General features: G+C 46.9%; 1 protein-coding gene across 1 annotated transcript in view; it reads left to right on the forward strand.

The window, feature by feature from the left end:
- LOC311223493 (neural-cadherin) overlaps positions 1-25,382 on the forward strand; it is a gene marked incomplete at both ends in the record, with an annotated part of 1,556,546 nt that overhangs the window by 501,441 nt on the left and 1,029,723 nt on the right. Inside the window, 1 exon segment of the mRNA XM_084308277.1 lies at positions 10,769-10,880. Within this exon segment, the coding sequence (XP_084164403.1) occupies positions 10,769-10,880 (112 nt within the window).

Here is a 25,382-nt window from a genome sequence, read left to right on the forward strand (position 1 = left end):
CCAACACACGGCAGTGTCGGGGGTCTTTATCCATGGACTAATCAAAGTATCCAAAGCATAATCCGTGCCTGGGAAGGCGGGCTGTCGTCGGTAGAATAATCCGGTATACAGGTCCACTCGCTCGTCGGCTCTGGGGCTCCTCGGGTGCAGCTTCACATAGGGTCAACCACCCTGGGTAAGCAGCCAGTTCTCTGCCCGAAACGATGGGGTACTGACTACGGTAGTATTCTCACCGCACGAAGCACTATATATTAACAGACTATTATTAACTTAATAGACTACGTCCAACTCGACGATATAGTGCCAAATATGACTATTCAAATATTAATATACACGATGTCTCAATACCGATGGTAGGCGAACTTGGCCTTACTCCCACACGTGGCGTCGCGGGGAGGCTTTACGTCTGTGACTCTATTGGAGGGTAAGAAACTGGACTGAAAAGAAAGTCCTACTTTAGTAGCGCAGTATATATACGCACTATGAACAAATAGTCCCATTAGTGGTGCGGTAGCCAAATTCCTACGCGGAACTAGGACTTGTTCGTACATGTCGAGCGGTACGTTTGAACTGGGTCTGAGGGGTATGGCAGCCTGGCACCAAGGTCTCGACCAATAGTAGAATGGAGACTATTATGGGATGTTCAGTAGGCTAGAATGGATATTCAATGCATATTGTACACGGAATATACAAGGGATATCAGGGAATATTAGAGAATATACAAATACAATTAAATATATATATATAAATAAATATATATATTCGGTTTAATCTGGCCCTTCACAACAGCCACCCCCTGAATAGGTCCCAGACCTAATCAGTTAAACAGAGACAGATTAATCGCGTTGTCTATTTACACATAAGGGTTTGCTGTAGGGGTCAGTCAACTTCACAAAGTCATAGGGTTGTAGGGTCATGGTCATCATCGATTGTGTCTGGGAGTCGAGGCAGTTCTATGAGCCTTGCCACGGGACGGGTGTAAGTGCGACCCTGGACGAGCACTTCAGCTGCTCGGACCTTGCCGTCGGCACCGGTGATCACTTTGCTTACGCGGCCGGCCGGCCACATAGCTCTGGGCAGTGATTGATCAATAATCATGACGACTGTTCCTTCTGTCAAATTGTCTCTCTCCTTTACCCACTTCTGGCGGGTCTGTAGAGACGGTAGGTAGTGCAGTAGGAAACTGTTCCAAAACTTGTCGGCTAATACTTGGCTGTACCTCCACATTCGTCGGCCGTTCGCTTCTTCAGGCCGGTACATTGTCTGTGGTAATGCAGGATCTAGCCGCCCCATCAGGAGTGTGTTGGGGGTAACTGGGTCGATATCCGCCACATCACTGGAGACATATCCGAGGGGCTTCGAGTTAAGTACTCCCTCAATCTCCGTGAGGACTGTCATTAGGACTTCTTCCGCCACAGTCTGGGCCCCAAGTACTGCGTACAGGGCTGTCTTTATGGAGCGCACTTCTCGTTCCCAAGTGCCACCGAAGTGGGGTGCGTTTGGGGGGTTGAATTGGAAATCAACCTGTGCTGGAGCGAGGTGGGTCTTAAGTTCTGGGCCCATAGCTTGGAAGCTCTCTCTCAGCTCTCTTTCGCCGCCTTTGAAGTTTGTCCCATGATCGGACAATAGGGTAGACGGTCTTCCCTTCCGTGATGTGAATCTACGGAAGGCCATAAGGAATGAGTCTGTGCTCATGGTCGGGAGAAGCTCGATGTGTATCGCTCTGGTGGTCATGCATTTGAATACAATACCCCACCGCTTCTCGGTTCCTCTTCCTTTCTTTATGTGCAGCGGGCCAAAGCAGTCCATACCCGTTGAGTGGAATGGCTTGTCACCGATTCGGAGGCGACATGGAGGAAGGTCAGCCATCCTTGGTATGCTGGGCTGCGCGCGCCACTTGCGGCAGTCTAGACATGTTCGTTGGAAGCGTCGTACCGCCTCTCTTCCTTGTAGGATCCAGTAACGACGTCTGATTTCCGCGAAGACTCTTTCTACTCCTGCGTGATGTACATCCTCATCGTATTTCTTTATAATCAGCTCTGTGACCTTGTGTCGGCTGTTCAATACGATCGGGTATTTAATGTCATCCGGTAGATTGGGGGCTCTGCGTAGGCGACCACCCACTCTGATGAGGGTGTGAGCGTCGCTCTCGGGGGCCAGGTGAATTAATCTGCTGTCGGATGGGACGGGCTTTCCTCCCTGTAGACAGGCCAATTCATCGGGGAACGAGTCTCTCTGGGCTCGCTGCAGTAGAAGCAATTCTGCTTCCTCGTAGTTAGCTGCTGACATATCAGCGGGGGACTTGCACTCCGGGTGGTACCACAGGATTGTTCTAGACACCGGTATGGTGAGCTCACGTTGGATGAGCGTGGCTAGGTGCGCTCCGGCTAGGGCTGCGCAGAGCTCTAGACGTGGGATAGATTGTTGCTTGCGTGGGGCTATTCTCGAGCGGGCGAGGACAAATGCTGTGTAGATCTCTCCCCCCTGGTCTTGGGCCCGCAAGTAGGCTACTGATCCGTATGCGACCTCTGAGGCGTCACTGAAGACGTGTAAGTCCATTTTACATGTCTCTGGCCTCACCGTGGGTGGGAAGTAGCTTCGGCGCATATTAACGCCTGGGAGTGAGTGGAGCTCCATCTCCCACTCTCTCCAGGTGGATGCAAGGTGTGCGGGAATGGGGTCGTCCCAGCCCTGGTCCTTGTCCCACAATGCTCGTACAATCATTTTTGCCCTGGTGGTGTACGGTAGAATACATCCTAGCGGGTCATATTGTCGGGCGAGTGTTGTGTACACACTCCGTCTGGTGGTCGGCGCCGCCGCCGGCCTTCCCTGCTCCGTAGTCAGGGGCTTGTGTCTGTAGTGAAGCGAATCTGTTTTGAATCGCCACACCAATCCCAGGGTCATCTCCTGGGCTTCTCCCGGGATTGTAGCCATCCAGGTCTCGCTGCTGGCTGCCTTGTCCTCGGAGGAGAGGCTGCGCAGTACTTGCGGATCGCTGCTGGCCCACTGCCTGAGATCAAAGCCGCCTTTGATCAATGAAGCGCGGAGTTTAATCAGGAGAGCCTCGGCTTCTTCCTGGGTTGAAAGGCTTTGTAGACAGTTGTCTACGTAGAAGCTGTTCTTTACGCTGTGTCGGACCTCTTCGTCCGCTGCTGGGTCCTCTGCTACATGTTTCTGTAGTGCAAATGTAGCACAGCAGGGGCTGCACGTCGTTCCGAAGGGGAGGACTTCCCATTGGTAGATGGCTGGGTGCTCATCTCCTGGCTTCTCTCTCCATAGGAACCGTAACAGGGGCTTGTCCTCCTCTACCAATCTCACCTGCAGGAACATTCCTTTAATGTCCCCGCTGATGGCCACCTTTTCCTGGCGGAAGCGGAGTAGAACGCCGAGTAGGGAGGGGCCGAGTGTGGGACCGGGCAGTAACTCTTTATTCAGATTTTGGGATCCGATCTGGTAGCTGCAGTTAAATACTATGCGGTCTTTACCGTTGTGATGGACCTTGTGGTGGGGCACGTACCACGATTCAGTGGTCTGGTCAGCCTCTTTAATGTCCATCTTTGTGACGTGTCCCGCTGTGATGAGCTTCTCAATCTCAGCGCGGTATACACTCTCTTGGGCGGGGTTCTTGGCTAAGCGCCGCTCCGTGTTCAGCAGGTACCGTTTTGTGGCGTCTGTCTTGGCGTGGAAAGTAGGCATTCCTTCTCGCCGCAGGAGTGGCGTGGCGTATCTCAACACGCCGTTGACCGGGACTCTCTTGGTCCCTGTCTCGAGGAGGTGAATGGCGTAAATGTCATCTTTAGAGCGAATGTCTTTCTTTCCGTTCTTAAAGGGCATTTGTTCCAGGGTCCATAGCCGCTCTACGTGTTGCAGGAGTGCGGTTTCTCCCTCTGTGACTCGGGAGTGGAGACATCTAGTGGCTGTACTTCGGTTGAGAGATTTGGCGAGCGGGCCTTGGAGAGTCCATCCCAAACGGGTCTCGACTGCTGCAGGGCAGCCTCGGGGTCCGGTATGAACCCGGTCTATCGGGACAATGAGGTCTGCATGGTCGGAGCCTATCAACAGGGTCGGCATAGCATTGTCTATGAGCGGGATCGGTAACTTGCGCAGATGTGCATATTTCTCCATCAGCTTGGCGACGGGGTATGTGTACCGCGACAGTCCTATTTCTTGGCTGGTGAAAGCGTCTGCAATCTGGTACCGTCGCTCAGGCTGGCCGCTTGCTGCGATAGAGAATGAGACATTCTCGCCCTTTATCGTCTTCAAATCTCGTCTTATTGTCCGAATTGTCATTTGGGTTTCGCTTCCCCGCAGCCCTAGCTGGGCCGCAGCGGAGGCGAGCAGCAGGGTCTTCTCTGACCCGTCATCGAGGACGGCGTAAGTGTCCAGGACTTTATTCTGGTAGCTTAGTGTCACACGCACTACTTTTAGGAGTACTCGGGCTCCACTGCTGCTGGCGGGATCGATGTACATGACGCTCGCTTTGCGGCTGGATGGTGCAGGTGAAGGGCGCCGTCTGTTACTGTCGTGAAGTATGTCCAGATGGGCTCCATCGCACTTGGTGCACCTTTTCTTTAAGCGGCATTCGGCTGCCATGTGTGAGCGCGCACAGCGAAAACAGCGCTTGTTGGACTTTATCCATTGACCTGCTTCCTCCGCGTTCAGCTTGGGGAAGGAGTCACATTGCGCTAGCCAGTGTTCTTTCTCACAGTAGGGGCACACTATCTTCCACTTCTCCGTTCTGGAGGGGGTACTGTGGCTCCTGCTGCTCGGTACTGACTCCGATTGGTGCATCACAGTCACCGATCTTCTTCCATCATTTAGTCGTCTGGTTCCTTCTCTGGAGCCAGGGGTGCTCCGTCCGAATGTATCTAGCCGTAGGCTGCTGACTTCTCTCGCCAGGAAGTCTGCTAGATCGAGGAGGTTCGGTTCGGGGCCATTCGGGTCTCTGTGGTCCCTCTGCCGCCTAAAGCGCTCCTGACGAGCGGGCGGCAGCTTCTCCAGAATCCTTTCCACATTTGAGTTGGCGTAAAGTTCATACTTCCCCTTCTCTCTTTGCGCTCCCAACATCCCTACCAGGGACTGCACTCTGATGGACAGGTCGTCCAGTGCTCGATTGTCTATTGCTGGGGGTAAGCGGTCGATGTGTCGGATCTCCTGGATCACGTAATCCCATATGCGCCCATACCTCTGGTCCAATGCTACCAGCGCTGCTGTGTATGGGGTGGTGGAAGTCGCGTAGGCGAGCGCTATATTATGTGCGCGGGGCACCTTTAAGTGCTGCAGTAGGATGGCGTATTTGTGGCGTTCATCCAATACATCCACCAACATGGTCTCCAGACACATGCAGAGTTCTGTATACTGGGCCCGGTTCTCTTGGGTGAAGTCGGGTACCATAGGCGTGCCAATGTATGACGCTGACTGTGGATACATCGGCGAGCGTTGGGGGAGAGGCCTCCTAGGCGAGTCTCCTCCCGCTCCTTGGTATGGGCTGGTACCGGCAGTGTACCATGGCCCGCTTGTCCAGGTGCTGTTCCTCGGTGCGGGTCGTGCGTCGTGCTCACCCGTGTATAGAGTCGGGGGTCTGTAGCGCAGCTCCGCGGGAGTATAGCCTGGGCTGTACCGGACCTCCTGGTCCGGTAGAGTACTGTGCTGTCTTCGGGCGTGGTTCTCCTCCTCTTCCTCTTCGTCTTCAGTTAGGTCATCCAGTGCTTGTAGTCTCTGGTTTAGCCTCTCCACAGGATATGCTGCTCCTTCCCGGTTGCTAGGTCTCGCTTGGACCGGTGGGGGGAGGTGGTCTGTGGGGGGTATAGACCTCGTCTGTTGGTCAAGTTCAGGGTTGTTTACTCGGCTAGGGGATGCCGCCCTGAAGGTGTGTCTAGACGAGTTCCTGGAGCCTCTGGCGGAGGGAGAGGGTGTTGTCCGTCTGATCAGCTGTTCTATTAGTTGCGCTTGCTGTCTGTCGCGCTCTGCGTCCCGTAGAGCACCAGCAGCTGCTCGCTGGCTGTCTGCTCGGTCTCGGGCCACATTCTCTTCCATCTGAATGCGTCTTATTTCCAGGCGTATGTGCTCTTCTTCGCTCCGTTGCTGTAGCTGCAATCGATCGCGTTCACCCTGGAGTCTATCGCGTTCAGTAGAGGCTTTCAGGCTGACGAGGAATGCCTGCTGTAGGGTCCTCTCTGCCTCGCTGGGAGAAGGCGGTTGTATAGGGGAGCCTTCCCTCGGGGTACTCCTTGCGGAGCCTTGGAGCTCTATCTCCACGGTGCTCTCCCCGTCTTCTTCCGTGCCGAGTTCTCTCTCGGTAGCGTTGTATTCCTCCCGGGACTCATCGGGGACTACTTCTTCAGTACTGGCGGGGTGTGAAGTCATGTCTGGTTCCCACTGGTCCCCACCGTGAACTTGGTCAGTTACATTAGAGCCCGTAGGGGCCTCTATGGTCGGGGTAGTCTGGGCGTTGGGGTTAGACATACTTTTACTTTCTAGTTTTACCGCGTTTACTGTTAGTAGAAGACTAGGTTGTTGACTGACAGCGTAAGCCTCTAAGTACTGAGGGAGCCGTCGTTCGCGCTGCGGGCGTTGGTTAGGAGGATCGTTTCGTGGAGTGTTCATCATAGGCCATTTCAATATTAATAACACTATATTAATATTACACTAATTACCTCCGGCTCGAAGGACCAATTGTAACTGAGGGGTACAATTCCCTGACTGTATTACTAGATATGATACTTACTACCACTACCTTTGTACTTAATATTCGGCCACCCAGTACACGGCATAAATATATTATCATGAACACTCTCACGTAGATGAAACGGATCCAACACAAATGTACGAATTAGAAACAGGTCTTTATTTCCTACACAGCGATGGTGTGTAGAATAAACACTTAATCACTTAATTACATTTATGAATTGAAATAGTATGCACTTTTATGGCAAGGAGTATTCGTCGGTATATCAATAGAGAATGTCCAATCTCTGAAGGCGCAGGTGGTAAATATACGACCTGGAATAGTTAAGGAATAACAGCAATGATACTTTAATGATTATAGGCTGGATACACTAGAGGGGGTTAATCCGGTCGCTTGTAAGCCGACAGGAGTAGGAGGGGGGGGGGGGGGTAGAATCCAGCTGCCTCGTCCGGCCAAGGGTATCCCAGGTGAACCCACTGTAGTGCCGTTCAATGCGCCGGCGATCCTTGGACCACAGATGAAAGCAGGTGGACTCTTTGTGGGCCGGCTCTCTCCGGTCCACGGGGGAGAGACGTGAAGAGACCTCGTCTTGCAGAGCGTCTCCTCACCTTGCGTCCTCTCCAGGGGGGGGGGTTCCAACACACGGCAGTGTCGGGGGTCTTTATCCATGGACTAATCAAAGTATCCAAAGCATAATCCGTGCCTGGGAAGGCGGGCTGTCGTCGGTAGAATAATCCGGTATACAGGTCCACTCGCTCGTCGGCTCTGGGGCTCCTCGGGTGCAGCTTCACATAGGGTCAACCACCCTGGGTAAGCAGCCAGTTCTCTGCCCGAAACGATGGGGTACTGACTACGGTAGTATTCTCACCGCACGAAGCACTATATATTAACAGACTATTATTAACTTAATAGACTACGTCCAACTCGACGATATAGTGCCAAATATGACTATTCAAATATTAATATACACGATGTCTCAATACCGATGGTAGGCGAACTTGGCCTTACTCCCACACGTGGCGTCGCGGGGAGGCTTTACGTCTGTGACTCTATTGGAGGGTAAGAAACTGGACTGAAAAGAAAGTCCTACTTTAGTAGCGCAGTATATATACGCACTATGAACAAATAGTCCCATTAGTGGTGCGGTAGCCAAATTCCTACGCGGAACTAGGACTTGTTCGTACATGTCGAGCGGTACGTTTGAACTGGGTCTGAGGGGTATGGCAGCCTGGCACCAAGGTCTCGACCAATAGTAGAATGGAGACTATTATGGGATGTTCAGTAGGCTAGAATGGATATTCAATGCATATTGTACAAGGAATATACAAGGGATATCAGGGAATATTAGAGAATATACAAATACAATTAAATATATATATATAAATAAATATATATATTCGGTTTAATCTGGCCCTTCACAACAGGTCCTGTTAACTTTGAATTTTCTATGGGGACTGCCCAGATCCCTCTCATTGACCTGGACCTCACTTTGAGAACCGCTAATCTAGTTCTTCAGTATTCGTCTCTAATTACTCTAAAATTGCATATTTCTGTGAAAAAAGGGGGCTTCACCCCCGGGCTGAAGCCCCCAATGTTTTCGAAACCTAAAAACGTCCCTGGTGCTGATTTGCCCACAATTCTTCTTTTTAACTGACTTTTTTTTGCCTTGATTCACAGAGTAAATAGTCATTTGCATGAAACATTGGCATTTACAAAATATGTTTTATGTGATATGTGTGTTATGTCTTTTGTTCGTTTTTTGGTGAAACACTACTTCACCTGTTGTCTTATAGAAACCTCCCCTGATGTAAACTCTGCACAGAAAGCAGATAGTCAGTGTGTGTGTGTGTGTGTGTGTGTGTGTGTGTGTGTGTGTGTGTGTGTGTGTGTGTGTGTGTGTGTGTGTGTGTGTGTGTGTGTGTGTGTGTGTGTGTGTGTGTGTGTCGGTGTCGGTGTCTGTGTGTGTATGTGTGTGTATGTGTGTGTGTGTGTGCATGTGTATGTGTGTCGGTATGTGTGTGTGTGCGTGCGTATGTGTGTGTGTGTGCGTGTGTATATGTGTGTGCACGTGTGTGTGTGTGTTGTAAGTATATGAAAAATAGTCCATTTACCATTTACACATGCTGTTGGTAACTCACCACCTTCTTTCTTTCTCAGATACACACAACTCCCCCCTAACACACACACACACACACTCACACACACACACACACACACACACACACACACACACACACACACACACACACACACACACACACACACACACACACACACACACACACACACACACACACACACACACACACACACACACACACACTCATGCACACACATTCTCTCTGTCTCCCTCCTCCTTCCTTGTCATGGTCCTCTCACATCCATTGTGGTGCCAAAATATGAAGCGGAGTGGGTGTGTTTCTTGTGGACTGGAGTCGCTGAGCATGACGTTCATGACTCCAGCATTCCTGCCCTCAGCTCTGAACGATGCTCAATGCCATTAGTCACCTAACAGGCCCAGACGCTTCCCAGCACCTCTCCCTGTGTGTGTGTGTGAGAGAGAGAGAGAGAGAGAGAGAGAGAGAGAGAGAGAGAGAGAGAGAGAGAGAGAGAGAGAGAGAGAGAGAGAGAGAGAGAGAGAGAGAGAGAGAGAGAGAGAGAGAGAGAGAGAGAGAGAGAGAGAGAGAGAGAGAGAGAGAGAGAGACACGGAGGGATAGAGAGAATGATAGAGTGAGAGAGAGAAGGATAGAAGGAGGGAGGGGGGGTAGAGGGATATAGAGAAGGATATAGAGAGAGGGAGGGGGATAAAGAAGGAGAGGGAGAGATGGGGAGGGAGGAAGGGAGAGAGAGGGAGAGAGAAGAATAGAGAGAGAGAGTGTGTGTGTGTGTGTGTGTGTGTGTGTGACAGATAGAGAGAGGGATGGAGGAGAGAAAGGGATGGATAGAGAGAAGGATAGAGAGAGAAGGTGCGGGAGGGGTGTGTAACAACCAGGTGTGGAGACGTGACAGACAGGTGACAGACAGGAGACACAGGAGGTAGATGATGAGGGACACCAGTACAGGACCAGGCAGGCAGATAGATATACATAGTACAACTCTACAACTCTAATAGAAAACAGATGGGGGGTGATGACAGATGATGAACAGCTGGCGATACACCCCAGTGTGTGAGGGAGACACGCAAGGACATCTGTGGGATGGAGGGGACACTATGGGAAGGGGGGGGGGGGGGTTAATACTGAAGTTGGGCATCACATCCTTTCCAGAGAGAGAGAGAGAGAGAGATAGATAGAACACACAGCATGCCATTGATACAGACTCTATTCCACTCGGAAAGTAGGAACGTCTGACCAAAGGCCCAGGAGATATCCCATCTGGGTACCTGCCAACGTGGCAACCTGGTCCCCAAGCGGGAATCGAACCCAGGACCTTCTAGCTGTGAGGCTATAGTGTTAACCACTACACCACGACTACACCACGCTTTTTTGTGTTCCACCGAACCTGCCACATGTGTGGAGGTTCATGCCATCTCCCCCAGATTCCCTCCATGCTGACCGACCAGTGGGAGTTGCTATTGCAATGACCAGGACTCCACTGGCTTTCCACCCAAAAACACTGCCAATTGTGTTCGTAGGAAAGTCTGACCAAGCCGGAGGTACTTCTGCCGGTACACATACACAGGACACACCTTCGCACCATGGGCGACCGGGCCTTCTGCTCAGCTGCTCCTCGGCTGTGGAATGCCCTTCACGACCATCTGAGACCACCACAGTCCGTTGAGGTTTTTAAAAAGGGGCCTAAAAACATTTATTTTTAACAAGGCATTTGCCTGAATTATTCTTTTACTTTTATTTTGACTTTTATTTTTAGATTTTAGGCTGTATGTTTCTTCCATTTTCATTGGTTGTTTTATTCATTTGAATTATTATTTAACTCTCTCTGTCGTGGTAGGCGAGTTATACCTCACATTCACCCATTCACACACACACACTGACGGCAGAGGCAGCCATACAAGGTGCCAGCCTGCTCATCGTCACTCACACTCACCATCTCTCTCCCTCTCCTCTCTCTCTCCATAGGTACGTGTAGTTATCATCGATGAGAACGATTGTGTCCCAGAGTTTCTCCAGTCCATTTACAGTAAGGACAGCGTGCCAGAGACCGTAACCACAGCAACCTCCCTGCTGCAAGGTAAAACCTCTAAACTACCATCACCACCACCACCACTTCCACCACCACCACCACCACCACCACCACCACCACCACCACTTCCACCACCACCACTTCCACTACTACTACTACTACTACTACTACTACTACTACCAATACTACTACTACTACTACTACTACTACTACTACCACCACCACCACCACCACCACCACCACCACCACCACCACCACCACCACCACCACCACCACCACCACCACCACCACCACTACTACTAACTACTAACTACTACTACTACTACTACTACTACTACTACTACTACTACTACTACTACTACTACTACTACTACTACTACTACTACTACTACTACTACTACGACTACTACCACTACTACTACTACTACTACTACTACCACCACTACTACTACCACCACCACCACTACCAAATCATAAATCAAATCAAATTTATTTATAAGGCCCGACAACACACGTTAATGTCCCCATGGGCCGTACAGGTCTTCTTTAAACAAGTCAAGAAGAAAACATAACAATAAGTCAAGAACAGAACAAGAACACCATAAGGTCCAAACATTTTTAGATGAATGCAAATAAATGAAAGAATGCAAGCACTCCCAGACATACCCCACGCGAAGGTAAGGAAAAACTCACTAAAACCTAACAATAGGGAAAAAAGCTCCACAGGCAATGTGGAGGAGAGAAACCTTAGAAGGGCCATTCAAGGGGGGATCTCCCTTCTTAGATGTTGGTGATAGTAGTGTTGCAGACGGACAGTTGGTAAGCATGCACTCATGTGTGTAGTGAAACACAGATGAGTGCATGCAATAGCAACTGAACATTTTGAAAGATTAAAGATAGAGCTAATAGCGATAGCAACTGAACATTTTGAAAGATTAAAGATAGAGCTGATAGCGGATCTATTTGAAGCACAGGGGCGGCGCAAAGAGGGTCACGTCCTCCCCGTCTTAGTCACGGGACATTCAACACTCCGGTCATTGCTCAGGGACAGCCGGAGACAGGGAGATAGGGGGCGGCGCAGAGAGGGTCGCGAACTCCCCGACATCATCGCGGGACGTCCGGCACTCCGGTCACCACTACGAGACCTCCGGAGACAGGGGGGCACGCAGAGGGGGTCGCAACTTCCCGGGCCTTCATCACGGGACGTCCGACACTCCGGTCAGCACTCCAGGACAGCAAGTCATAGGGGGACAGGGAGACGGGACAGGCGTTAGACAGCTCATGTGATTGTAGTGGGCGGACATAGCAATAGATACAAGTGGTAAGCATATATGTGAATGGAGTAGATTTATGAAGTAAGCATATTATGTGAATAGAATAGAAGTACTTAACCCAGCAATGAAACCGCGTTGACTGTTAATCTGTTAACAGTCTGTTAATACTGTTAATCAGTTGACAGGACCACGGACAGACGACGGTAAATAACTGATCCAAGGCCTCGGAGGTGCATGTAGAGCAGTCACTACAATCTTGGCCAAGACCCCGAGGCATCCATCACCTTAGTCAGCGTCAGGAGACGGGCACTCAGAGAGATGGGGGAGGGAAGGGGGGGGAGGGAAGGGGGGGGGGAGGGGGAAGAGTTAGAGAGTTCCCATGTTTGTGGTGCTGCAAAAGAGCAGACATGTAGTACCCTGTAGTGCCATGTAGTACCATGTAGTACCCTGTAGTGCCATGTAGTACCCTGTAGTACCCTGTAGTGCCATGTAGTGCCCTGTAGTACCATGTAGTACCATGTAGTACCCTGTAGTGCCATGTAGTGCCATGTAGTGCCATGTAGTACCATGTAGAGCCATGTAGTACCCTGTAGTGCCATGTAGTACCATGTAGTACCCTGTAGTACCATGTAGTACCCTGTACCCTAACTAAACTAGACATATTAATCTAAAGGTCAGTCCCCGACCAGGTGAGATCAGGGTAGGTTGAAGGAGAGAGAAAAGATGAGTCTTAAGCAGGGATTTAAAAGCTTCGACAGAGCAGGCGCCCCTGATGACGGCAGGTAATTTGTTCCACAGGTAGGGAGCGCGGTAGACAAAGGCTCTGTGGCCGGCGGATTTCTTTTTAACCCTAGGGATCGATAGAAGCCCCGCATTTTGTGAGCGCAGAGCACGAGCGGGCGAGTATCGGGAGATGAGATCGGATAGATAGAGCGGTGCAAGCCCATTTAAAATTTTGTAGGTGAGGAGTAGCACTTTAAAGTCAGATCGGGCTTGGATAGGAAGCCAGTGTAGGGCGGACAAAACTGGTGTGATGTGATCAAATTTTCTAGTTCTAGTTAGTATCCGTGCAGCCGCATTTTGCACGAGTTGAAGATTTTTGATGCTTGAATTAGGTAGGCCTGAAAAAAGTGCATTACAGTAGTCCAGACGTGATGAGACAAAAGCATGAATCAGGGTTTCAGCATCAGCCAGAGTTAAAATGGGGCGAATTTTTGCGATATTACGAAGATGGAAGAATGCAATTTTGGTGACATTTTTATATGTTCATTAAATGAGAGGGAGGAATCAAAAATGACTCAGAGGTTTTTTATGGTGGAGCTCTGGGATACATGACAGGTATCAAAGTTGAGGGAGATGTCCTGCAACAGGCCTCTGTGGTTTGGGGGGCCAACAATTAACATCTCAGTTTTATCTGCATTAAGGAGTAGAAAGTTTTGCGACATCCATTTTTTGACGGCAAGCAGGCCTCAAGGTTTTGTAGTTGGGAGGAATCATTTGGCTTAATAGGTATATATAATTGGGTGTCATCAGCGTAAAAATGAAAGTTTATGCCAAATTTGCGTATGATATCGCCGAGGGGTAGCATGTAAATCGAAAATAGCAAAGGGCCCAGGACAGAGCCTTGTGGGACACCACATTGCACTGGGAGGGTCTCAGATGTTAATTAATTATAGACCACGCAGTGTGTTCTATCAGTTAAATAGGATTTAAACCAAGCTAGTGCGAGACCCCGAATGCCAACATGATTCTCAAGCCGACCTAGAAGAATCGAGTGATCGATAGTGTCAAAGGCTGCACTGAGATCAAGCAATAAGAGCACAGAAGTGAGGTTTGAGTCAAGAGAGAGCAGTAAGTCATTTGTGACTTTGGTAACCACCACCACTACTACTACCACCACTACTACTACTACTACTACTGTACTACTACTACCCGCATTTCATTGTATACTTGTATGCCGTGACAAATACAACTCTTGACTTGACTACTACCACCACCACCACCACCACCACCACCACCACCACCACCACCACCACCACTACCACTACTACTACTACTACTACTACTACTACTACTACTACTACTACTACTACTACTACTACTACTACTACTACTACTACTACTACTACTACTGTACTACTACTACTACTACTACTACTACTACTACTACTACTACTACTACTACTACTACTACTACTACTACTACTACTACTACTACTACTACTACTACTACTACTACTACTACTACTACTACTACTACTACTACTACTACTACTACTACTACTACTACTACTACTACTACTACTACTACTACTACTACTAATACTACTACTACTACTACTACTACTACTAATATTACTACTACTGGTCAAATATAAAACCACTAGTATTTGCAACATTTTATGGTTCAGTGGGAATATTTATCGACCTAAAACAAATTACTACAAATTACTACAAAACTATTACTACACATATATTTTTTCTTTTATAAATAAGATGAGGGGTGGGTTTTTTTATTAAATTTTTATGGAGATTGTTTGATTTATATTTTATGTTTGGTGTTTTATCTTTTACGGTTTCATCTATCTATCTCAATCTCTCTTCCTATCTCAGTAGTGTACAGTAACTCTCATTCCAACATTGTGTCTCTCTCGCTCTCTCTATCTATCAGGAATAGAGATGGTTAGTTGAGTGTATGGTTTGTATAGCAGAACAGAATGAGGCCACGGTGAGCAGCCTCTCCAGATTCAGACATGCGTGTGGTTTTGATTGTAGTGCTTTGCTCTGGGAAAAAGACAAGGTACTCAAAGGCTGAAGACTTTCAAAACCAGGCCAGCAGAAACCATTACAGGGACAAGAAAATGCTTCAAACTGAATTCAGGTCGAGAGAGACAGTGTTTTTGGGTCTGTATGACATGTGATACAATATGAAATCTACTGGTTTATCCTCACCCGTCACCTGATCCTGATGTGATATTTATAGAACAATACAAATCATCCAAACTACCTACCGATTTAGGAAATGCTGCTGTAATTTAGGCAGGAAGACAGACAGACAGACAGGCAGGTATTGTAGGCAAGCAGACAATCAGATCGACAGACAGACAGACAGCAGGCAGGCATGCAGGCAGGCAGATAATCCAACAGACAGACAAACATTTAACCATACAGAGAGAGAGAGAGAGAGAGAGAGAGATAGAGAGAGATAGAGGTAGATAGATAGATAGATAGATAGATAGATAGATAGATAGATAGATAGATAGATAGATAGATAGATAGATAGATAGATAGATAGATAGATAGATAGATAGATAGATAGATAGATAGATAGATAGATAGATAGATAGATAGATAGATAGATAGATAGATAGATAGATAGATAGATAGAGAAATAGCAAGAATAACAGAGAGAGATAGAATGAGTGAGTGAGAGATATTTTTATGTTATCCGCGCAATGCCTACGCAGCTACCGCTCACAGTCATCTATGGCCGGTCTCATATAAAATACATTGAAATAAAAGATAATAAATGGCAACAACTAATACACATATATATATATGCTATGTACTGTTATTTCTTGAAAAATTACTAAATCAAATACATGTCAATACGTTTGATGATTTCCATTTTCATATGGAGAAATAAAAGATCCAATAATCTGCACATGCATGTATATACATATCCATATCTGCATATCCTATATATCTACTTATACACCTGCATATAACCCAACAGGTTTTTTTCATGACGACAACGAGACGTGATAGTTTTTGAACACCATGTCACGCTAACGAGACTAAATAGTTTATTAAATATCGTTGACCACAACTGAGGACACAACAATTTAATTTACAAAAACCAGGACGAAATTTCTCTTCATGTATGTTGATATTGTTGACTAAAACAAGACAAGACAAAATAATTATAACTTTTCTTAATGCCATCGTCCCGACAGAACAGTGTGACGGCTGACGGGAGCTATGTTATTAGCATTAGCTGAAGAGCTATTTGAAAAGCTAGTTTTAGCTTAACGTTACCTTGGCTAAAATTGGGACTATTCATAATCCAGCTGCAGACCTGCAAGCAAAGTACAGCAAGTTGGCAAAGGAGTATTCCAAGGTAAATCACTTTTTCACCAGTAACGTTACATTGTTTGTATTTCCATCTAGCTCGCGTTAGCTAGTGGCTAACCTAGCTCACGCTAATGTGGTCACTGATCGACCTCTCGCACACAATTAATGACATGTTGCAGACAGCCATACCGGTGACAATGTTTAGCTTTTAGTGCCAAATGATAAGAGTCTGAGGTGGAGTCTCAAAAGAGAATGTTGAATATTTATTGTGCATTTAAAATCACAACAGAGCCTCTGCTACTACAGTAGCTAACCTAAACAGAGCCTTCTGGACAGGAGGAAGTGCACAACAACGTATAATGTCTGTGTGGAACCAATGTGCCAACAACCTTTCCGTGGGTGAAGCATAGTTGAGCATATAACTTTTAATGATACTAATACTAATCTATACAATCACCTGTTGTTGAATGAATACCATAACTTTCTAATTATTACTAAAAAACAGTATATATAAAACAGTAGCTGTAAAAAAGAGAAGACAAAAAAAGTTTTATAATTTATATAAATAAATATATAAATTTCTTTTGTACATTAACTAAAAATAGACAAACATGTCATCCGTTTTCGTCGACAAAATCTAGACTAAAACAAAAAAGACAAAATTGAGACAAAAACTGACTAAGACTAAAATGCTCAGACATTTAGTTGACTAAAACTGACTAAACGAAAAATAAATGAAGATGACTAAATATGATGAAAACGAAAAAGGAGCACTTGACACATGACTAAGACTAAAACTAAAATGAAAATAGCTGCCAAAATGAACACTGGTCTGTACATACATGCACATAAACATTTACATATCTGTAGATAATATATATATATATATATATATATATATATATATATATATATATATATATATATATATATATATATATATATATATATCCCTTACCTACTGTTACTAGTTACGCTGCTGACTACAAGCATACTGTCTTTATACTGTACCTGTATCACTGTACATATTGGTATTACAACTCTGTACATACATCTGATTAGTACTATACTCAGTAGTAGTAATTTTTATATATCTGAGGACTTGACATGGACCACACACATTGACAGTGTTGTGAAGAAGGCACGGCAACGCCTCTACTTCCTCAGGCTCCTAAGGAAGTTCCAAGTCAGTCAGAAGATCCATAAGAACTTCTACTCATGCACAATAGAGAGCATCCTGACTGGCAACATCACCTCCTGGTTTGGGAATAGCACCGCACAAGACCGCAGCAGACTACAGAGAGTGGCCCGTTCAGCCGAACGCACAATTGGAGGGGGGCTTCCCACTCTCCAGAACATTTACAACAAGCAGTGCATGGGTAAGGCTAAGAGAATTATCAAAGACTCCAGCCACCCAAACAACTGCCTCTTTGAACTGCTGTGGTCAGGCAAGCGATACCGGAGTCTCATGGCAAGCACAGAAAGACTCAGAAGAAGCTTCTATCCCCAGGCCATCAGGATGCTCAACGAACAATAACACTATGTAACTGTAACGGATGGTACCGCGAAGCCCAGTCACGAAGAACTTCGGACGTTGTGAAGTGGCTGTGGCACAGTAGAGGTACCAGAAAGTAAAACTCACTCCCCTGAGGCATCCAGACTGAGTGCTTAGAAGTGAATTTACCTATGGGCGGTCAGGTGGCGTAACGGAGATTGCGTTCGTCACCAACCCCGGAGCGGCTGGATACGCCTGTTCGAATCCAGCTCACAGCTCCGGGGTTGTCACCAGCTTGGCTGGCCGTTCACACTAATACAATTGGCAGTATTAGAGGGTGGGAGAAGCTGGCGGGGGGGGTCCGGGTCGTTGTAAACAGCGACTCCTACAGTTCGGTCGGGGCGCCTGCTAAGCGCGGATAGGATCTAAGTGGGATAGTGTGATCCTTCCACACGCTACGCCCTCTCAGTGAGAATCCGCGCTGCCAGGTGAAAAGAAGCGGTTGATTGGCTGGACGTGTGTCGGAGGAAGCACGTGGTAGCCTCCACTCTCCCAGACCGACTGTGGGGGGTAAGTGCGCAGCGACCAGGAAGGGGATTGGGAATTGGCATAACGACTAACATTGGGATGGGAGAAAATCGGAGGAAAAAGGAGGGGGAAAAATATCAATAAAAAAAAATAAAAAAAAATAAGTGAATTCACCTCTTGGTACAGAGGTCTGTGATGTCGCCCGCGGTGCGGGAGACCGGGGTTCGACTCCCACTCATGGCATGTTCAGATAGGAACCGGTTACAGTGGTGCCGTGACCCGGATGCCTGAGTGGTGTGAGTTTAGGGGGGGTGAATGTAACGGATGGTACCGCGAAGCCCAGTCACGAAGAACTTCGGACGTTGTGAAGTGCTATGACACGGTAGCGGTACCAGGAAGTAAAACTCACTCCCCTGAGGCATCCAGACTGAGTGCTTAGAAGTGAATTCACCTCTTGGTACAGAGGCCTGTGATGTCGCCTGCGGTGCGGGAGACCGGGGTTCGACTCCCACTCATAGCATGTTCAGATAGGAACCGGTTACATAAAAACCATCAAATGCACTCACAGCACACACATCCACATGCACGTCACTCACTTTAAACAAACAACTCACTGCAGCACCCACTTTACACACTTTAGAGCACCTAAACACACTTTATATTTATTGGGAAAGAATTTGCACTACAACCCAACTCAGTTACTTCTACTCTGCATTGAACATTGTACATATGTACATACTGAACACTTGTGTCTACGTACGTGACTTCTATTTCTTTTACTTGCTATACTTATTTTATTTTATACTTATCTATTTTTGTCTAGCACAGTCTCTGGAGCGTAACAGAAAGAAGCATTTTATATAAAAGTATTCTGTACTTCTGTATGACAACTAATAAAGAAACTTGAACTTATATATACCCAGTTTAATCACTACATTGTATATTACTATTGCACTTTACTGTTGCATTTGCACTCTGGTTGGATGCCAAACATCTGTACTGTACCTCTGTTGTACTGTACTTGTGCTGTATAATGACAATACATTTGAATCGAATCAAATAGAATCTAACAGTCACATGACAGACGTGAGTCATGTCACTTTAGCTGGGTGACCTCGACACTCTTGGAAGCCTTGGCACTCTCATTTACGCAGACAACCAAGGGGTTGCCTTTCACTTTTATTCAGTGTGGTCCCCCTTGTGTTTGAGAGGCATGCTTACCCATATTGATAGCTGAAGAAGAAAACCTCCTATCTGCATAAGAACAAGTGAGGAAAAAACTCCTATGTGCACTTTGCGAGGCTCTAATACATGGTATTGTTATCACATAATATTGGGTATCCTTACAAAAATAGAAGAAAGAAAGAAAACAACACGGAAACAACACTTTCTCAAACATTTTAGTTTTTCGGCCATCAATATGTTATGTGAACGCTCTCGACTTGTAACATGCAGTGGCATTCCTTGCAACTCTACCCCTGCTGCCCGTGCGGTCCACTCCTGTCTGTAAAACGCTTGAATGACGTTCTCTGAATGACGCGCCTAGAAGTGCAGTGCATGCTTTCAGTTCATCCACAGAAAAGGTTTTATATCTAGGAACAATACGAGCGTGTTCCCTGTTGTGTCCCTGTTGTGTTGCATAAGAACAAGAAAGTGATCCTATCTGCAAGCAATATTTGTTTTTTTATAATAATGAGTTGGAAATGCTGTCACTGTGAGAATATTATAGGCAGTTTTGCTCATATGGTTTGCGAGTTGGCCCGACATTATTTAGATTGGGCTACGATAGAAACTATATGAGGGGAACGCAGGGAGAGACACACACACACACACACACATACACACATTTACACACACTCTTAGCTGTCTATCGTGTTCGATGATGCAGCTTGCTCCAGGGATGGGGGGGGGGGGTTCTCGTGGGCATTGAGTCCGATCCCTGAGCCGCACACCCGTCCGCAGATGGCACAAGGGAAGCCAGATACCTGGGGGATGCCAGCCGCCTGCTGGTGTCGTTGTGTGCGCCTCTGAGATCTTCGGTTTGGTGTATTTGGGAAACTGCAGTGTCACAAGTGACTTGCCAGGCTGATCTGTCGAGTTCCATAGTTTCAAGCTGCGTGTTGTTGATGTTTGCACACTTTAGGAGGTCCCTGGTATAGTCCTTAAATCGTCTATTTTGGCCACACACACACACACACACACACACACACACACACACACACACACACACACACACACACACACACACACACACACACACACACACACACACACACACACACACACACACAGGGTACCAGGTATAATGTGAGACACACACACACTTTACTGCAGCCACACACACACACACACACACACACACACACACACACACACACACACACACACACACACACACACACACACACACACACACACACACACACACACACACACACACACACACGTTATTTCCCGACATCTGGCTCCTGATATCATAGTTTAGCATGACACAATCTAAATATAGTAAATTATTTGTGTGCCTTATTTTGTTGCCCCAATCAGAGTCAGCTACTTTCAAAGACCTCATTGACATTGTCCGTGGACTGTGAGGGAGGGATTTAGTCACTCATAGATGGGCACACAAGTATCAACAACTCACCTTACAGCACGACCTTGAGTATGCTTAAGCAGTTTATTTTCCTTACATGATCCTTTGTATTTGTATTTGTATTTATCGGTTTAAAATACAGAGACAGTGCATATTAAGGAACATATTACTGTAAATATGCCAGTTTAACCAGGTTGGCAAATTTTCAACTGTAGTCTCTGGGGCAGGTGACATGAGCACTACAATAATTAAGACATAGTACAATAATTAAAACACAGTAGGAATCAGTACTGTAGGTTACAATCAGTGTTGGGACTAACGCGTTACAAAGTAACGCGTTACAGAAACGAAGTTACTTTTTGCCGCAACTAGTACTCTAACGCATTACTTTTGAAATTCAGTAACGCTACTTACGTTACTGAATGGTTTGTTAGTTCGTTACTGCGTTCTTTTTATGTAGATTCATAGCGAGCGTCCTTATTTCGCCTGCGTTTGTTTTGTTTACTGTAGACTGAAAGGCGCTATATAAAACGAAGTATTATTATTATTATTATTATTTCTTTCCGTAGCCTCATTCGGTTTTCGCACTTCTGATTGGCCACTGACGTTCTGAAAGAAATAGACGCTCTCTACAGCAACAAGAGGACGCTCGCTATGAATCTACATAATAAGAACGCAGTAATAATAACGAACTAACAAACCATTTAGCAACTACTTGGAGAGATAATTAATATACAACATGGAAACGAGATAAAGAACATGTTTGAAGGGCTGCTGGAGTCAACTGGACTAACGTTACATCTCGACCACCGCAGACTGGTGACGGTCAATGTGTTCACTGAAACTCAAGATCAACGGATTTTGACTGTACGAAATCTGCCAGGGAATCTCATAATACTAATCAAACAATATAAATATAGTCCTTTCATGCACAATTGATATCCTAACTATTCTAACGTTGCAATGCTTTGATTGATATCTTAAACAACGCTGCAAGATGGTTATGAATGAATTAATTAATGGATGAATGAATGAAAACTTTATTTAACAGATTGCAGAATGGGTACAATACAGTACGGCTCAATACATACAATTGTTAAGGGGATGCAGACCTGAGAAAGACGTTTGTCTTGTTTCCATCAGGGTCCCCCATTTTCAATTCATATAGACATTTATGACATACACAACATATATGACATTTATGGCATAGGGACATATAGGTATTTAGTACTGATACATTTGTGACATAAGCGGTATTCAAATATACAGTACTGTTACCCCTAGATCCTGACAGAGTATATACATATGATGGGGAGGGGACTGTACATTAGGAGGGGGTGGGTGGGTGGGAGAGAAATATACATACAGCGGGGAGGGAATATATAATGAAACGCTCTAGACCACATTGCTTAGCAGAGTTCGGTGATGTGAATGGAAACTGTCAAGTTGATCAACCGATTTTGAGTATATGGGGCATGGGACTTGAGCAATTTTTTTTTTTTATTTTTTTTTAAATAACTAAATAGTTACTTTTCACAGTAACTCATTACTTTTGGGTGTAAGTAACTAGTACAGTAACGAAGTTACTTTGAAATGAAGTAACTAGTAAAGTAACTGAGTTACTATTTTTCAGTAACTAGCACAACACTGGTTACAATACACTAAAATACATTAAAATAAATACATTAAAATACATTACAATACATCACAACCCCTCAGTTAAAATGGTCGCACACTTGACCATCTCTCAACCATGATTTTATGTTCGATTTAAATTAAATGTATCTTTGATACTCCCTGAGCCGTATTGGCAGACTGTTCCAGGTGTGGGCTGCTCTCACGGAAAAGGCTGCCTGACTAAAAGCAGACCTCCTGTTTGGGACTACACAGTCACCTCTAACTACAGACCTGTTATATCTGGAGCCAAGCCATGTAGGATTGTATAGGTAAGGCAGGCATCTTTGAATTGAACAAGATCGTCTCAGCTCAGTAGGTTCTGGTTTGTTATGCTATGGCAATTGTGATGGTTGTTTGTTTTCCTGTCTAGTACTTCCACAGCCTGATGGTAAACTACCTGTACAGATCGTAGTGTTGTACAGGAGTCTTGTGTTCAGCTAGTCAGACAGTATGATAAATGTGACATAATAATGGCATTGAAATACAGTGCTGCTGCTTTTGTTGACAGAGTTTCTGATGTGACGGAAATTTGATAAGTGAAACTTTGCGTTGTTTACTACCGTTTTGATTCGTTTTTTAAATGTAAGATTGGAGTCCATTTTTATCCCGAGGTATCTATATTCGGACACGACTGTCAACTTTTCTCCTCTGACATAGACATCAGGTGAGACAGTATTCATCAGCTGCTTTGTAAAAAAACATGCAAACGTGCTTAAACAAATAACAAAGCTTTATCATGGTTATCCGATAACAATGGTTTCTTCCTGTTGCTAAGCAGTGTAATGTACTGTACATGCTCCTATAAGTACTCATGGAGTGTCTCTCGTCCAATCACAGTGCGCGTTTACAACCAAGTGTTGTATAATGTCGGAATAGCTGTTATTCCTTGTAGTGCTGGCATCAAGTGAGTGAATCAAGGCTCATTCTCGAACGGACATACGTGAAAGTTACCAAGGAATTCCTTCGTAACTCGATGTATGTACTTCATTGGCATTCTCGAATGGCTTCGTATTGTAAATTTGTTGTAGGATTTATGTAGGATTTACAAACTCGAACAGGCAAGTCGGACAGGCCGGTGTGCCCCCGTGTTTTTAACGGCTTTCCTTGGGGATTGTGTCACTTAAATTCTACAGACATCCGTGTAATTAAATAATTATAATCATAATAAATACAACTCGGTGTATTGGTGTGCACCCGAGTTTAGAACATCTTTCTTTTGGGAGAAGTCCTTGAGGATTGCCGTCACTTCGATACTACAGACATCCGTGGAATTAAATAATTATAATGATAATAAATACAACAGTATTATATCATTAACAATTACAATTTAGCAGTTATAGTCCTGACTCAATGAGGCACTGTGAGCATTACACACACACTGCAAACTAAATAAATAAGAACTAAACCTGATCGCTGCGGATATAGCTACTGTATAGCGGAATAGACTATTAATATGCCATTGTAGTGCCGGAGGAAAGAGGAATGAACGGAGGTAACGTAATGCTTGTTTATTATACAAAGCCACGTCAGTAAACAAGAACACAAGAGCACATGAATCAATGACTGAATAACAGCGAGTGCAACCGCAATAGATGTCCCCTCTGGCCGTGGCGCCAGATCATTCGTTCCCTCCCACTACACAACACATTCATAGGAGAACACGTAACCAATAATGTAGTCACTACACCAGCCCCCCCAGTGTTCACCTCAATATACAAAATCCTCACAGTGAGGAGGGCGTATGGCCCGGCCCCTACGACTGTAGGTAAAGTCAGGAGGTGCGGGAGGGGGTGTGACAGCGTCCGTCACATCCTCCTGCCGTGACCAGACGCTCACGAGCGGCGGGGGGTCTGAGGGGTCGCAGGGGGGAATGGCCCCGGCGTGGCAGGGGAGGTAGGACCGGGGGCCGGCCTCTGCGCGGCGGCAGGGCCAAGTCCAGGGGCAGTTCAAGGTCCAAGTGTGCCGGCTTGAGGCGATCCACGGACACACACTCAGGCCTACCCCCCACGTCGACCACAAAGTTCTTGGCCCTGGCCTCGATGACGCGGAAGGGTCCGTCGTAAGGAGGGCGTAGTGGAGTCCTGTGGCCATCGTGACGGATGAACACGAACCTCGCCGAGTGCAGCTCCGGGGGCATCCTCGACGTAGGGACCCCATGCTGCGTAGTCGGGACCGGGACGAAAGTCCTGGAGCTGTCCAGCAGCGAGGCGCGCTGAGCAGCGGCAGACCAGGGCTCTGTCGACCTGGGAATAAAGTCACCGGGGACCCGTAGCGGCTGTCCAAAAACCAGCTCGGCCGACGACGACTGGAGGTCCTCCTTTGGCGCCGTCCTGAGCCCCAGCATGACCCACGGGAGCTTGTCCAGCCAGTCGCCGTCCGTGAGGCTGGCTCGAAGGGCGGCCTTCATGGAGCGATGAAACCGCTCGCAGAGCCCATTTGCCTGCGGATGGTAGGCGGTCGTACGGTGGAGCTTGACCCCCAGACTCTCCGCCCACAGTTCCGAAGTGAACTGTGAGCCACGGTCAGAGGAGAGATCAGCCGGGGTGCCGTAGCGGGAGACCCACACCGCGATGAACGCCCGGGCCAGGTCGGGGGCCGTCGTTGAGGAGAGCGGGACCGCCTCTGGCCAGCGAGTCGTCCTGTCCACCATGGTAAAAAGGTAGTTGTATCCGTGCGAGGGGGGCAGCGGTCCTACCAGGTCCACGTTGACATGGTCGAACCTCCGCTCGGGCACGGAGAACTGTTCCAGGGGGGCCTTGATGTGCCGATGCACCTTGGCGCGCTGGCAGGCGGTGCACGTGTCAACCCAGGCTCTCACATCCCTCTTGAGCCCTTGCCACACAAACTTCTCCGACACCAGTCGCGAGGACGGCTTCCTGCCAGGGTGAGACAACCCGTGTATGGCCTCGAAG

This window comes from Notolepis coatsorum (genome assembly GCF_963971535.1).
Source record: "Notolepis coatsorum genome assembly, chromosome: 2".
NCBI classification, from domain to species: domain Eukaryota; kingdom Metazoa; phylum Chordata; class Actinopteri; order Aulopiformes; family Paralepididae; genus Notolepis; species Notolepis coatsorum.